Here is a 17058-nt window from a genome sequence, read left to right on the forward strand (position 1 = left end):
GTCTGTGACAAACCTACAGGAAAAAAAAATATCATCCTTTTCTCACCTGAAAGTCCTCATGAGCAGCCTTTAATCCCCACTATTTGTTTTTATTGATGTTTCTAATTGTTTCTGTTTGAATCAGGACAGAGGAAGCTTCTGCCAGTCTTAAAAGCTCTTCCTGAAGCCGTCGGGCCACGAAAGCGTCTGTGCGCAAAGATCAGCCAAAACAAGCGTAAAACACACGCACGCACTTACCTGTGACTGTCTGACACTTAGAAACAGGAGGTCAGTCTGCACAGGATTTAAACTCGCCTCTGTTTTTTTCAGCAGCGTTAAAAGACGTAGGGAGTTGCGTGGAAACTTAATTTCATTCAAGTTTGTGGAAATAAAAGTGGTTTTAAGTTTCGTGTAAGTTCGGTTCAAGAGAAATTCAAGTTAAAAAACACCTTTTTTTCTTGCACACCTTTACTTTCTTGCAGACAGGTGAGGAGGAAGAGGAAATAAGTTCATTCCAGGTAAAAGGAAACAGTGCGGGACGTGTCTCTTATCCAAAAACTATGAAAACACACTGTCGTTTAAAACCTCTCCCGTTTCACCGTGTTTTAACACTTAAACCCTACTAGGAACTCTACTAGGCTCAGTTGTGTCTTTACTCCCTAAACTTGCTCCAGCAGGTCCGGGCTCCGGTCAGCTGCAGCGGGACACGCAGCAGCGCTCAGCCCGCAGAGGAGCGCACCGCCGCGGGCTGTGGGTCCGCCGGGCACCCGGGTCGGGCGGTGGATGTTCCCGCAGCTTCTGTGACAGCCTCACCGACGTGTGGCTCCAGACTCAGAGGGACCGCCTGACTCCGGCAGGAAGTCACAGTACGAATAAATGAACCAATATTTTATTTAGCTCCGGTTCTGTGCACCGCTTGGAGAGCATTAACAAAAATAACAAAGTAAGTTGTAACCTGCACCTGCAGGCTTGGTTTCGGTTTGAATCATATGAGCTATTCTCACCGCTCTGTAAATATTATTACATTTAAACTCAAGGCTTAAATTAAGCTTTCATCCATTCATGTTTCAATAATTTTATTTAGTGCCTCTATAAAAGCCGTGGAGCCCTAATGGCGCTGCTTTGTTCTGCCGGCAGACACTTTGGTGAGGTCTGAAGGTGGTTTACATGTTTAAACACAGCAGTTATTTACCTCTGACATTTACACTCACAGCACCTTTTCTAGTTTCAGATTTACTTTGAGAAATGAACGCTTATTGTCAAAATATATGTAATGTGCATTGACCATGCTAAAATAATTCAAACTGCATAACATGTGTAAATAAACAGCAAGTCAATGTAATTGTCCATAACCTCAACATTTAAAAAAAAATTACTAATTTAAAACTAAACCTACATATTTAATTCTCAGACTGACTTGTGATTTGAGCTTTATTAGTTTGAAAGGAGGTAAACTGAAACAAATGAACTCCCAACTTAAAGTTTAAATAATAATTTAGCTAATCTAGGCCATCTTAAGCTATTGGTGCTAATTTCTTTAAAACATTGCTTTTTATTCTTTTTGGAAAAAAAAAGAAAAAAAAAAAAGAAAAGCACAGAAGCAGCACTTTTAAAGTGCGGGGAAAAAAAATCAACTAGGCTATAGCTACAGCTATAGCTAACCTAGCCAAGTTATTTAGAAAATAGCAACCAATGCCCACATTTGTTTCCAAAGAGTATCCTCGGCCATATAAACCAAATTAAAATGAACATAAATATAACAGCCCATGTACTCATTAAACCCCTCCCCCCCCAAAAAAACCCCACAAACACAAGGACAGGCACAAAGGAAATAATAAATAAATAATTTATGTAAAATCCGGTAAAACTCCTTATAGAGGCAACTAAGGTCGGCTAGGTTACTGTTCACTAATCTAATTTAGCAATTTTTCGTTCTTTGTTTAGTGCCATTTATGCGATATAGAACTGAATTACAAAATTGTTTCAGCAATAAAATGAATCTTTTTTTAAGGAGGGAAAATGGTCATTTTAGCTAAGCTACAGTGAACGCTATCAAAAGCTAACTTATTTCACTTGGAAAAAAAAAAAAAAAAATCAAACCATCTTTTTCTTAGTAATTAGCTTTAGTGCCCAAACCCAACCAGACATAAAAAATAATTTACTAACAAACATTTTTTCCAGATTGTGTTAGCTAGCAAGACTAAGCTTAAACACGGAAAAAGTTTATTATATCCTGTGAAATCTCAGTGCTTCTTGTTAAAAATATTAAACATTCAAGTAGGTTCACCAGGATAAGCAGTTGGAATCTGCTCCGGGTTATTTGCCGTCTACCCCATTGCTTTCAGTCTCCCAGCTTTCCTGTGCCATAATAATTAAAGATAAATAAATAAAACCTATTTTAGTATTATATTAAAGCTTTAAACTGACATTCATCATAAAAATAAAAAAAAAAGTAGTTTTATTAATTTATTTTTAATTTTTATTATTTGCATGTTATATTGTTCAGGTGTTTTTCTGGTTTTATGGTACCATGTGAAATCCAAACATTTCCAAATATATTAAACATTTCTAGAGTAAAATAAAGAAAAATGTGGTCTTCTTGTATATACTGTCAAGTTTTGGGTTACATTTTTCCTTCAGCTGTTTTTTTTTATTTTTTTTTATTTTTTTTTATTTTAAGTAAAGCTTTGCTCTTTGGTTTTATGCTTACATTGCTGGTCCACCTCCATTCAGCAGAAAGCACTTTGGGTTTACCCGTTTTAAAATGGACCGCAGCATTTTGGGTTGTTCCTCCGATTAGCAGAGCTCAGCCTGGTGACCCGAGTTTAGTAACTCACCACATTAATATCACCATCCGTCACCGCTTCACTTACACCCTCAAACGCAGGTTGACAGTTTCGATTGGATTCATTAGAGTTGGGTTTGAGCTGCATTGAAATGCGGGTTTGCCGAGGTCATTTGTCATCCTCTGTAATCTAGCGAACGGTCGGCTTGCAGCGACCTCACTTGCCGTTACGAGCTGGAAACAAACCAGCAGCTGCAGAAAAATCTCAAATTGCAGCTGCCAACTAATTAGGCAATGTTGTTACAGGGATTTGGTTAACCTGACAGTGATGTATTGACTCGAGAGGAGAAAATGGACCGCTGAGAAAAAAAATAACTAAATTTCCAAAGTGGTGCCAACAGCGCCATTAAAATTTGTCACTGATCGGGCTACCTGATTAAAGATGAAACTGTGAAGGGCTGAATTAAATAAGATAGAAGCTCAGGAAAGCATCACACGGGTCAGTGTAGGCATTCAATGGATTTATTGATCTGTTCAGTCCCTTGACAATTGGGGGGAAATTACATGACAAATTCAAAATGCCACAACATAACAAAAAGTCTTTATATACCCACCTGAGGTCAGCCACACGCACACACTCACACATTCACACACACTTAAAACACATCCACGCTCGCGCTGACCTCAATCCTCGTCTTACCTGAACTTGTGCGAATCAGTCCTCTACGAATCAACACTTACCTCGCCCGTTAATTTACTAGCACATGACTGAGGGACAGAACACAGACTGTGGCTTTTTGTCTCCTACACATTTTTATCTTTAACTCTGAGTGAGGAGGGAGAGGCGGCACATGATATTACATCGGACAGGAAAATGCCATCTCTCCTCAGTTTCCTGCAGGAGGTTCCGGCAGTTCGATCATGGGCAGTCTGGGAGTCGAGCGGCGGGTTCACCTCATTTCTATTTCTTTTTTTTTTTAAATTGTTCCTCTCAGGACAACATTTAAAAGCCAAAATGCATACGGCAGGCGGAGCTGAAGCAGAGCCACAGAAGAAGAGGAGCAGGATTTTTAAAATGGAGGGCGAGCTGGACGGGAAGTTTGCTGTGCTTTTTTAAAGTCTGTGATTTGGTAACCACAGAGTCTGCAAACAGGAAACCCACAGGCCGACTCCCATGCTGCACATGAGCCGAGCCGAGCTAGACAGTCAGATGCCTATCAGGTCTGCCTTTCAGGCCGTAAGAAGAGCACGAGAGTTAAGACTTAACCGGGTGGCAGGGCGAGGGACACGTTAGAGCATCTACATCAAAAAAAGTTCAAGTTTTCTAAAAAAAAATAAAATAAAACAAACAAAACAAAAACAAACAAACAAAAACAACCCAGAAGCACAAGAGTCATCTGTGCAGCAGGGTGAGGATGAGGAGGAGGGGGCGATGGTCCTAGGGTGAAGAGCTGCCTCCTCTTCAAAGCTGGGAGGGAGCGAGTTAACACGCTGGTTGCGCCCCCCCTTCTTTCAGCACTTCCAAAACGAAGCGAGCGTTCCACAGAGGAGGAGGAGTGGGGCTGAATGATGAGGAGGAGGAGGAGAAAGGAGCTGGATGGGGGAGGGGGATGACCTGCGGACGAAGGGGGAGCAGTCTTATTCTGTGGCCTTCAGGGTGAAGGAGAGCTTGGGCCTGGACTTGCCCTTGCCGAGGATGATTTTCTGCTCCTCCTTCTGCTGCTTCTGCCGGTCCTGCTCCAGCTTCATGCGCTCCTCGTGGATCTTTCTCTGCTCTTCCACAATACGCAACTGATCCTCAGCCTGCGGGACAGACACAAAAAAGGAATCAGGGGCGGGGTCACGTAAGGCCATGATTACACTTACCGCCAGGTCATCCAAAAAACAAAACATTGGACATAAAAATCAAGTAAATCCAAGTAAATGAAGCTCCTTAAATGTGCCGTGTTTCCCAGAATATTGCTGCTGAAGGAACTACAACAGGTGTTTGTATTTTTTTCCCCCCCATACTAACAAATAGTACTAGTAAGTAGCAGTAAAATTACTTCATTAAATTTAGGCAATAAAAGTTATTCTGTTAGATTTAGCTGATTATTTATTTATTCTGCTATAATATAATAATAAATTATTTATTTATTTTTCTATTAAACAATAAACACGTACTCATTAGATTGAGTTGTTAAAATCCATTCCATTCAATTTAAATAGTAAATACGACTGAGATTTAGACAACACGTGATTTTACTTTTAGATTATGTAATTAGATTTCTTTCTCGTCACCATCATAGAAGCATTATTGTACTGTGTAACTTGTTCTACGGCTCCCTTGTAAAAGCAAAATAAAAAAAAATAAAAAAAAAAAAAACCACAATACACAATTTTGATTGGTCCTAATTTTTTCTTCTTCTTAAACATTCATTTTGGTTTTTGAAGTATTACAGGAATGCTGGTTTTCTATAGTTTGATCCTGATTCAAATAAACAAAACTCTGCAGAATTTATTTTTTCCCTGTCCCACTTATTTGCAGATCCGTTTCCATGGCTGATAACCATCAACTCAAAGCCACTGCGTAGACACTGTTTCCTGCCAGCGGAGTGTTGCCATACCCAGTAATGTCATAGCAAAAAGCTTTAAGGTCTCAATCCGTCCTGATTTTTGGATTAAAGATGTAGTCACGACATTAAAAGCTGATGAATGTCAGTTTCTCAAATCAATCCAATTTTTCAATCCAACTTCAGTCTTTGAATTAACCACTAGACCTCTTTCTGACCTGGGGTCCCTTCATCAAAACCAAATAATGTTTAAACTATGTTCTTGCATGTAAATATGCAACGACTCAACAGTGCAAGGATTTCTAGAACATACACTTCTCTGGGGGGGGTTTTGAACATTACTTTGATTTGAAATTTCACAATTTATTTTATCGATACCTGTTTATACAGCCCAGTATCGTGGCCAAAGAAAGCCCATTTTTTTGTTAGCATAATTAGAACGTTAAACGTTTTTCCAAATTGCATAATTTGCATGTTGATGACAAATTGGAAATTTTTGTATTTTAACTCAAAGAGATCTCTCTCTGAATAAGAGTAGATTCATCACGATAATCAAACAGTTTTCAGTGTCTAGTGCGAGCTGAATATTTTATTCACAAACCCTAAATGAGTAATCTAAATAGTAAGCTAAACAGTTTTGCCTTATTTTTAAGTTGCGTTAACTTTTATGTGTTGATAATGTAAAATTACTGCTGATGGTGAGAACACACTGCTCAGTGGATGCTAACGACAGAAAGTTGTGTGTCCGTTTGGCGTACCAGTTTGGCCTGAGCCTCTGCGATCTTGCGGTTATTCTCCTCCAGGATTTTTTCCAGCTCCTCCCGCTTCGATTTTTCTTCTTCCTAAACAAGCAACACGATGATATGTTAGCGCACGAACAGGCCACAAAAGGCACGCACGCACGCGCTCACTCACACACTCACGACAAGTTTGTTCAGCCTCTCACACATTTTTAAAAATCCCTCTAATGCTGCCTAGAGAAAAATTAAAGACTAACACACACCTAGTGCTGCATGATTACACTCATCAATAGAAGACATATATAAAAAAGACAGACAATCAAAGCTGCTGCTGCTTTTTAACATGTTTATAAGCAAGAGAAAAATAAAGGAGGGAATAGTTTTGGCTCACCAATGCACGTATACCATTTTCCTGTGTACCTACACAACTGGTGAAAGCGTTAAACGGTTGAATATTTACTGTCTCGTCCGGACTGTGTGGCCCCTGCAGAGACAGGAGCGCTCCTGGTGTGGGTAGGTAGATATGGGGGTTTCTGCCATACGGCGCCATTCCTCTTTATTACTGATCAGTTTACGGCTTAGCCTGCAGCCGCGGTGAAGGAGTGCAGTACAAAGATGTTTGTCTGTGTTTGTGTGCAGGTGTGTGTTTGTGCAAGTATGTAAGTGTGTGTGTGTGTGTGTGTGTGTATGTGTGAGAGAGAGAGTGTGTGTTCGAAGTGGACCCGCCCACGGTACACTTACAGTACAGGACGCGGGTCACGGCTGAGCTGAAAGGTTGCAGGTCAATGCTAGTTAGGAAGGTGGTGTTTCCAAAAAATTAACAAAAAAAACAGCACAAACACATTTCCAAACTGAGCCTACAGGAGAAGCAAGTTGTCAGCACAAAAATAAATCAACACATTTTGTTCGAAAAGCTCCACAAAAAATCATCAACAGGTGACACAGGTGAGAGGGGATTAACCTGTCAGGACAGGAAACAGGAAATGAAGCGTCCCTGTAATGTTCCCCTCCCCCAAAGAGTTAAAGAGCAGGTGAGGTGGATTAAAACAGACGTGATGAACATTTCTACATATCGCTGACCTTTCTTCCTAGCAGTCCTGAGGGTAAACAAAGAGTTGGGGGGTACATTTCTTAGCCTATTAGTCCCGAGTCAATGGCCGCTGCGCTTTAGCTGGACCGCTCATTCACAATACTGTGATGTAAACAAACGCCATTTTTCTTAATAGTGCCCAGGGAGGGGAGCCAGGGTTGTTTGTTCTTAGTTTAAAAAGGAACCTTTAGGGCGACTAAGCATCTGAACAGAAATCAGTTTGAATAAAGTTAAAGGCAAGACCCCAGAAGACCTTACTTAGCAGATGTCCTAGCATCTTTCCTGTGCGAACTCTCACTTTTTGCTGGAAAACAAATTAAATTACAATGTTTTTGTCCATCTGACCTTCATCAGGTATACAGGCTATTACCAACTGAAGACTAACGACATTAATCTGCTTATTACCTTCCAAAATTCAACAAATTCACAGCACAAATCAGGTTTTAAAGCAAAACATTTTGATAGTTAAAACATGAGCAGGAATACCAAATGAACCAAACAATGTCACACAAGTACCAAACTAAAACAACCAAAACAATTAGTATGTGTATATAGTAACAACCATGTAGTGGTTCAGATACCTGAAATGATTAGTTTAGCCTAAATCAAGATAAGCTCCAACTAATAAGCTGAAACTATCTAAACTCATCTTATGCTAAGTTAAGAATTAAAGCCAATTGAACTAATCTGAACTTAAGTTCAAGTAGTTTCACACAAATTATTATCACGTATAATGAGTAAAAGTAAGTTACTGTGCAGTAAGTTGCAATAAGCTCAGCTCAGCTGTGTTCTAGAAGTTAAGCTTTGGATAAGTTAACTTGAGGTAAGTTCAGATAAGTTAAGACAAGTTAAGTTCAGGTAATTTAAAATAAGTCTGTATGTATTAAAATAATACACTTAATCCCAAGAGTTGGAAAAATCCAGCTTTATCAGCTAAATGAAGTTAAACACAGCCTAGCCTAATAGCCTAAAGTGCAATACAATGTCAAACATCTCAACAAGGTAAAATTTGGAATAAAAATACTCACACTTAAATTAACAAAAACATCTGTAGAGCTAAAGATTACATAATATAAATAAATAAAAACTGCACTGTGAAATACTGAATTCAAAAGACTAATTACCTGTATTCAAACAAATTAGCTATTCATTATTCAATTAGAAACCTGTGGGCTTTTTTTTTTAAATGAATAACTAAATCAGTTCAGATCCCTGGCTGATTAAGTGAATAATCCAGAAGTCTCTCTTCCACTTATTAAAAAGTCATGGTCTATACCTTGACTATGCACAGAAACAAGTTAAATAACACATGTTTCACACCACTGAAGATTTCCCTGATAATAATTGAACGTAAGATTCGCAGATAGAACGTCTGTAAATCTTACGTTCACTTATTCTGATAAAAGTCGGAAGAAAAAAAAACTTTCAATTTAATAAATATTCCAGCAGTGAGACAGGACTTATGTAACTGCCTCTATAAGTTTTGTTTTCGCCTTGAATATTTTATAAAAATTTGTTTTGGGGCCCGGGAAAGAAAAAAAAATGCACCCTAATAATGGTAGTTACAATGTCAGACTTGTAATAATTGCATAGTATATTTTTTATGTTTTTAAAAAGCCTTAAAAAACAAAAGAAACCCTAAAATAACCACTGACAGGCAGCAATCTAGTTGATAAAGTTTAATCTTTAAATTTAAAAGAAAATATATATATATATATATACCTTAAATACAAAACTAAGAAATTTGAGTAAACCAGAAAAGAAATGAATATTGTTTTGAAACCCGCCATGGCAAAACTCTCACCAGCAAGTTAGAAATGCACTGCTATCCTCTAATCTCTTTTAAATTATAATTTTTTTTAAACAGAAATAAAATGTCAACTTTTAACCTTTTAACTGTAGCACGTTACATCCTACCAAACTCAGGGTAGACACAAGATAAACATATAAACAATATAATTTTTCAAATACTCGAATGTGTAAAAACATATCACCTTACCCATGATTTCAGGAATAAGTGAAATTTTTTTTATAAACAGCTGGAGAGTTGAGGTAACATGGTAGTTTGTTTCGATTTAAAACCCATTGGATGGTTTTTCACTGTGAGAGGTCCACTCACTGACTAATGAAAAGAGAAACTAAGCTAACAGCCTGAAAGACTCCCACACTGAGCTGAAATGCAACTACTGCAAAAAAAAAAAAAGTGAATGACAGGAATTTCGTTATTATTCTCGTCACTGCTGTTATTATTACTTCAGTAATTTACACCAATGAAGAACAATCATTATACCCTTGGATATATTGATTTGCTTTAGTACCTGAAGCCAAGGTACTCCCTTTTCCTTTTTATTCTGAAAGCTGCCACTTCCCTTCAGCACAGCTGCATCCAACTGTGTGAAACTTGTGCCATGGCTGGGTTACACTTTAAACAGTTAAAATAAAAGACCAAAGACCCAGTCAGAGTGGGAAACTGAGAGGTGAAGGGAGCTGAAGGGGTTCGGGTACGGGGTGGTGTAGGGGTAAGGGAGGGGCTGCGTTCCAAACGACCGAGCGTTACCTCTCTGGCCTTCTGTGCCGCCAGCTCGGCTTGCCGCTGCCGCTCCAGCTCCTCCAGCAGCTGCCGCTCCATGATGCGCTTCGCCTCCTCGACGCGTCGCAGCACTTCCCGCTCAATCTCGTCTTTCCGCTTCTCGAGCTCCTCCTCCACACGTTTGGCCACGAGCTCCTCAACTCGCCGCGCCGTCTCCTCCTCGATCAGCTTCTCCTCAATCTCCTGCTGCCGGCTAAAGGAAAGAACAAAAGGTTAGCATGTCGCTAATTCGTGTTTCGGTTTTAAAACGGAGAACTATTTAATTGCTAATCAAATAAACCACACCGAACCGCTTTGAAATATCTCAAAATAACAGCTTAGTCTGTATTTACCCAAAGCTAACCAACCAGTTTTTAATTCATCATACCTGAGAGTGGTTTTTACGAGCCATACCAAACCCAATATTACAACACAGCTGATCAGGTAAAAAAAAAAAAATTAACAGAAAGGCTATTGTTCAAATGGATATTTAAGAATTTACTAAACTGCTTTAAACAGCTCTTAAATATACATAATTCAACAATGAGGACATTTTTAATTTCAAATGTGAGATTGGGTGCAATTTAGACTGTTTTTCTGAGTGTTTTGTGGAATTTAGATGGAGGTCACCTGCCCTCCTGTTTATCTTTTCTTTAAACTGTTCTTTTTGTGTGAACAGGAACTTATTAGTAGCGATGTAAACACACACAGGCACACACTCTCCACCCTCTCAGGGATCTGGTTTCACTCTGTCAGGCTGTGGAAACCAGAAACTGGACCCAGCCCTGCCCAGCATCCTTTATATTTACATTTGTATGCCCGGTTAATGGGCCCTGTGGCTGTTAGGCAGCAGGAGAAAGGAGACGGGACAGACAGACAGGAAGCCAGGTGTGGGCTGTGTGTTATATTACCTGGAGGCTCTCACACACACAGACACGCACCTGAAAAGCTGCAGTCAACATGGATGTATTTACGGTCACAGCTGCTTCATTAAAATCTGAAATAGGATTATTTCAGTAACGAGGATTAAGTTAACACAATTACTCAATTTTTTTTTTAAGTTGTGTGTTTAAGTCAGTTTGTGATGTTTAGCTGTTGCAGCAGGTTTTGTGGTTGTTCAATGCGTCCTGATCCTCTCTGCATCCTGTTTAAACCAAATAAGTTTTAAATATCAATAGAATTTGACTTTAAAATAGGCATTCCTGTTAAATCCAAGTATCCACTTTTCACTCACATTTGTGTTTCTTAAATTCAACAAGTTGTATTACTTACTTTTGTGGGAGTACTGCATTAATCGAGCAGACTAATGACATGAAGAATAGCTGTTTTTTCACTAATGAAAACTTTGATTTTTCCTCTCAGTGGACCATTGTGTTCACATGTGGACTACAGGGTGAGACATTTACTGAGTTTGGTTTCAGTTGATGTTTTTTAGCTTTTTATTTCGCTTCTACTGCAACTGTGAACTACTGATTATAGCAGTATTTGTACTGAGTGTTTGACCAAAGAAAAGATGGCCAGCTGCTTCAACGGAGATGTAGCAGCTGAGTTTGAAGAACAGCAGGAATCAGCACCTGCATACCTGCTAAGACCATGAGCCAAACTGTAAATCGAAGGTTTCTGGTTTGAGTCCCTGTGCAGATGCCTGTATATAATCCCTCACAAAAAAATAAAAATCAGCACAACAGAAACCCGCCTTAACTAATAATAAACAATCCAGATGGTTTTAACTGCAGGCATCAACATCTGTGCATTTATTCTCTATAAGAGAAACATTTTCTCCAAATGCTCAGAGCTACAGCTGTCCAGCTGTTTGTGTCTACAAAAACACTCATTACTAGTACAGCTACAGCTGAAGTGAGATAAAATAATCAATGAGTAAAGTTAATATTCAATAAATCAAGAGGTTTTCACTGAATGTCTCGCTCTCCAGTTTATATGTTAATACAATTATCTCTCCAGAGGAGAAATCAAAGTGCTTATTGGAGGAAAAACACTCATTCAACATAGAAATCATGCAAGAGCATCAACAAGAACAATTCAACCCCAAAATACACCTGTGAGGGGAAAGTTAAAAGCCTCACTGCTGGAACTTTATTATTGTATGAACAGTATTTTTAAATTTGCCTTTAAACTTTTTTCTGAGCATCTTTGCTTTAAAAGAAAATAAAGTGACTCATCTATACAAGTTAGAGCAGATTGTGGGGATTTTGTTTTATTTACACGAGGCTGTGATGCTCCTTGCTCTTCTGGATTTACATCAACTCCACTGCTGTTTGTCCTTTCAGTGTCCTTGTTTTTTATTTATTTATTTATTTGCATTTGTATGTATGCATTCATTAGGGAGCACTCCAGGTGTTGTCAGCACACCATCAGCTCTGGTTTAATATTGGGCTCAATGTTATTAGATCACTCTAACCGTGCCAGATTTATCCTCATTCTAAATGCAGGATTTTCAAGAATCTATGCACTGAAATTGATGCCCTGATGTCTGTGGAGAACCTGGAGCTAAACCCACACAGATTGCTTTCTCTTCACTCAGCATGGAAACATTAGGCATGTCGGTAACTGAGCATCAGCACCTCCTGAAGCATCAACATCACTACTGATCTGACCTTCAGTGCAGGTCAGAGAGTCAAATCTCTGCCTGCTGCAGGAAGTTTATGACTGCAGGATTAACTGACAGACCTGCACACCAATAGCCACTCATTTGACATATTTAAACGTTAAAAGAGAATCCAACATGCATTACTTCGTTAGTTCAACTTCACCAGCACGATGTGGGATTTTTTTAGGGGTTTTTTTCCAAAGTGAAAACTGCAGGTCAGTGAGAACAACCTCACAATTCTATCATGATGCTTAAAATACGAGTTTATAGTTATGTTTATTTGAATTAATGGCGGTAGAACTAGAGGTGTGATCCACCTGAACAGGTAAAGCTTTCCTCTGACAGGCGCTGCGGCCTGTGCAGCCTGTTAGCGTTAGCCAACTAGCTCAGAGAGCTAACGATCGCCATGCAAATGACCGCAGCTAGCCTAGCATTTAGCTTATCTTGTAGCCGAACACGGGCTGGGGTTCAGTATCGTTATGTAACAGTTTACGTGCCGGTTTCTGTATTAAATATACCCACATCTTCCTCTGTCGCTCCATCTCCGCCTTCCTCTCCTCCTCCTCCTTCCTTTGCTTCTCATCAAGCGCGTTCCTCTTGCTCAGTGTCCGGCCGAAGATGTCGATGCGCTCCGGCGGTGAGGCTGCTCTCTCTCTGCGGGACGACGCTGTGTTGGACCGGGATCGGGACCGGGATTCTCTGCGCCGGTTCCTCTTCGACTCTCGGGACTTGGAGCGTTTCTTGGAGCGCTCCCTGTCTCGAGATCGCGACCGGGACCGGCTCCGTTTCTTACTGTGCTTGCTGCTTTTGGAGTGCTTGGACCGGGACGAGCTGCGGCTCCGAGAGCGGCCCATGGTGCCCTGCGGACTGCTGGATTCTACGGCTGATATGTGTACCGAATCAGGCCCTCCACTCCGCCCGCTCCTCTTTAAGCTTCTTATTCACACGAACAGCTGATGTTGCGCTGCTCCAGCGGGTTAATTTTGGAGAAATAACCCTTCAAACTAGCTGTTGTTTTGCCCTACTAACTCGCTTTAAGGAAAGATGGCGGTTTGATGAGTTTTCCCAGCAGGCACCGCGGGCTTCGGGATTTTCCGTCGCTCTTCGGCATTTCCCGCTCAAAGCAAACTAATAGACTGAAAAGACCAGAAACCAGCCAAAACATTTCAACAAATTTAAGTCCTTTATGAATGGGAATATATGATTTGTATATAATTTATACATTTAAAAAAAAGTGTAAAATGCATTTTATATATAATATATAACTGGGATACATAAACTTATCTTTCCACAAGTGAAGTAATCACATATTGAAGGCTTAAGAAAAGTTCTGGCATTCCATTTTGAACTTTGGATTTTAGAAGATTCAATAAAAAGTTTTCTAAACTAACGCATGATTTTATTTTTTTCTCTTAATGAAAACATGTATACTTGTATTTGTTTGTTATTCACTAATGACATTTGACGTGTGGTCAATTCTGGGAGTCTAGAACCAAGTGGGTGATGTTAAGGCAGTTAAATCTATATTTGTATTCAGCCTGTGGTTTTAACATCACACCAACGATAAAGATGACATTTCAACACACAGCTGTATTTGTATCTTTAAAAAACAGCCTGAGTACCATCTGGTATGTCTCCAGTTGTTCTGGTTGTATTGTCAGATGCATACACATTTTTTTTCGTTTTTCTTTTGCTGGGCGTTTAACTTTCATCCATCCTCTTATCAGTCGCTTTCTTCCTGCCCCTGTTTCAGCTCCAGTGATCTCTTGATTAGGGCAGGTGTATCGATAGGTTGCTAGACACCAAGTTAGCTTTAGTTTGCTCCTCCTAACAAATAAGTTGTGAAAAGTAAAAAGTGGTGTAATTTCTGACATGTTACTGGACATTGACTGGATTGCATCCATATTACTCTGTGAAGGAATTTGTTATTTCTGTTGATTGAATCCAGTCTGAATCAACATGCTGCTTGGTTTCCTCAGCCTGACAGAGAGGTAATCCAAAATACTGAGACTATAATGAATGGATAAAAATCTATGGCTCTCTTCCACAGCATGTCTCTTGTTTTGCCTACCTCCCCTCAAACCCAACCGGTCACAGCAGATGGCCGCTCCTCCCTGATCCTGGTTCTGCTGCAGGTTTCTTCCTGTTAACAGGGAGTTTTTCCTTCCCACTGTCACTCATGTGCTTGCTAATAGGGGTCATCTGATTGTTTTGGTCTCTCTGTATTTTAGGGGGTTTACCTTACAATATTGAGTGCCCTGAGCTGACTGTTGTTGTGATTTGGCTCTATGTAAATACAACTGAACTGAAGCAATGGAACCAGACCATCTTCTGCACCATTTACTGGACATGCAGCTGAACTCTTTCTCACTTAGCTCAAAACATATTTTCAAATTTTCATCACCTCATACACAATACTTAGATTCATTTGAAGCTCATTGTCATGTCATATTTGCCTCTAATTTTCTGAGTTCTTCACTTTTTTGTAATTTCTGTTTACTTGAGCTCCTTTAGCTTTTTGAACTATTTAGTTCTGTGATATTGTGTTTATTTTAATAAGCTAGGTTGTTATTTCCAAGTGTTGATTTTCAGTCATTTTAAATTTTTGAGATAAACTAGTTTTCATTCTTTTTTATAATTAAACGGTGCTTTGGGGCCTTTAAAGACCCAGTCCAGCTGAACTCCCAACCCAGGCACTTTTCACTCATTTCTCCTCAGTTTATTTTCTTCATGTGGTTATGTGAGGTTTTTTCCATAAATGTTACCACCTCACTGTCATTCAGGGCCTTTAATCTCTATTAGGTTAGTAAATTTAAATGTCATTCAATACCTTTTGTGAAGCTACTGTTATAATATGGGGTTGACACAAAATCCCAAACCACATCATATGGGACCAACTTGGCAGGTGATCTCAATTTTGACAAAAATTAAGTTTAAACAGTAAAAGTTATAAAGAGTTGACTGGACGTGTTGCTCTGCTGCAGGGGCTCGACAGCGATTTTGAAGTTTTGTCCCTGTTTGACCTATCTTTAACGTCGCCGTGTCCATTTTTAAAAGCTGTTTTCATGCACTATCAGAGCTGAAAATGACGCTTTTATCCAAGCTTGTAAATATAGAGACACGAACATCAGATAACAGACAGAACGAGGGAGGAAAAAGAGAAACCCAACTTGACAATGACACAATCCTGCACGCAACGTTTGCCATCACGCTCTGGCAAAATGAGGCCATTGTGATAACTCTCCCCGGAGTGCTGCGCTCAAAATAAACTGCCATTACTATATTTAAAAACACATAACTCACCAGCCCAGCTTCAAAAAGGTCACACCGCTCAAGCTCAAAATGAAAGTGTTCTTACTTCAGAGGGTTTTCTCTGTTTTTGTTTTTTCTAATTACCTGCAGCGGCATCTAATTTTAGTAGAAAGAAATAATTTGTTCACAGGGAGTCACATTGCGTACTGCCTCGATTGCACATCAAAAGCACTTTTACTTGTTGTGAACTGAGTTGTCAGATGACTCACTTTTATACCCACACAGATGGAAAAGGGCCTTTGTGTTGAGCTGCTGTGCATTCATCCGTGAGCCTGTGGTGTCACATTGAGTATGAGCACTTCCTCAGAAATACAAATTTCCTCTGAATTAAAGCAAAGTCAGAAATGAGGTGATTTTACTGCCACAAATTGAGGGCAAGTCGCAGTTGATCCGTCCAGGAACAGCTTCTCTCCTCCCTCCCTCTCTGCTTGAAGCCAAATAATCGATTTTCTTTAACTTTTATTTTAATGATCCGCGGCGTTCTGTCCCGCAGATGAGAGGAATTGGCATTAAAGCACCAGAGATGTCTTGTTTTTCACTTGGAAAAGGCAGAAGTGCTTAAAGCCCCCTTTTGATGAATAATAGAAAATGCTTCATGGAGGTGGAGAGGAAAGGAGTTCCAGTGTGACTCCGGTCAGGGGGAGAGGAGGAGTCAGATTGGAGAAGCAGAGGATGTGTAAATGAAAGACTTTGCCTCAGTTTGTCTGCTTTGCTTCTGGGTGGTTTGAGGTGAAAGTAGAAGAAGAAGCAATAGAGTTGGTTTAATGTTTCTCTAATCCTCTTTTGAAAGAGTTCAGAGGTAATCTCAGGAGAAGCAGTTTGGATAAGTCACAGATAATAACGTCAGTCAAGGCTTAAAGGTGTATGTGATACAGGAACGTCACCAACTCCTTTGAAGCGCAAAATATCAACTGAAGTGGGCAACTAAAATCTCAACAATGGACTTCAGTGTCCATCACACCACGATGGGAAGAAAATGATACGTAAAAAAATGGGTTTCACACCTGAAAGCACCATTGACTCACCTGCTTTCTTGTCCTGTGGCGTCCCTCAGGGCTCTATTCTTAATCCTCTTTTTTTGTGCCTGCTTCCATTATAATATGTATTTAGTAGGGGTGCAACGATATTCGTATCGATATTGAACCGTTCGATACAGTGCTTTCGGTTCGGTACGCATATGTATCGAACAATACAACATTTGTAATTTATTTTATCAACTTTCCTTCTGACGATGCTGTCTGTGTTGAGCGCTCAGTGAATCTGCGTTCGACTACTCCGCCTAGGCTGCACTGTCGAGCGCAGATCCACTGAGCGCTCAACACAGACAGCATAGTCAGAAGGAAGAGCGCAGGGCAAGCTAGCAAGACAGAAGTTAAGCTCTCTTTGCAACATGGACCTCCCCCACTTTCATTCAGATCTGGCG

General features: G+C 39.8%; 1 protein-coding gene across 1 annotated transcript; it reads right to left on the minus strand.

The window, feature by feature from the left end:
• Positions 1-3264: 3264 nt before the first annotated feature.
• Positions 3265-13395, minus strand: LOC120730869 (arginine and glutamate-rich protein 1-B). The gene is made up of 4 exons (XM_040027434.1): positions 12846-13395; positions 9704-9929; positions 6075-6158; positions 3265-4567 (listed from the first exon to the last, which is right to left on the minus strand). The coding sequence occupies exons 1-4, from the start codon at positions 13175-13177 to the stop codon at positions 4403-4405; spliced, it is 807 nt and encodes a 268-aa protein (XP_039883368.1). The 5' UTR covers positions 13178-13395; the 3' UTR covers positions 3265-4402.
• Positions 13396-17058: the final 3663 nt, after the last annotated feature.

This window comes from Simochromis diagramma, unplaced genomic scaffold (assembly GCF_900408965.1).
Source record: "Simochromis diagramma unplaced genomic scaffold, fSimDia1.1 OVJJ01000343.1, whole genome shotgun sequence".
Taxonomy (NCBI): Eukaryota; Metazoa; Chordata; class Actinopteri; order Cichliformes; family Cichlidae; genus Simochromis; species Simochromis diagramma.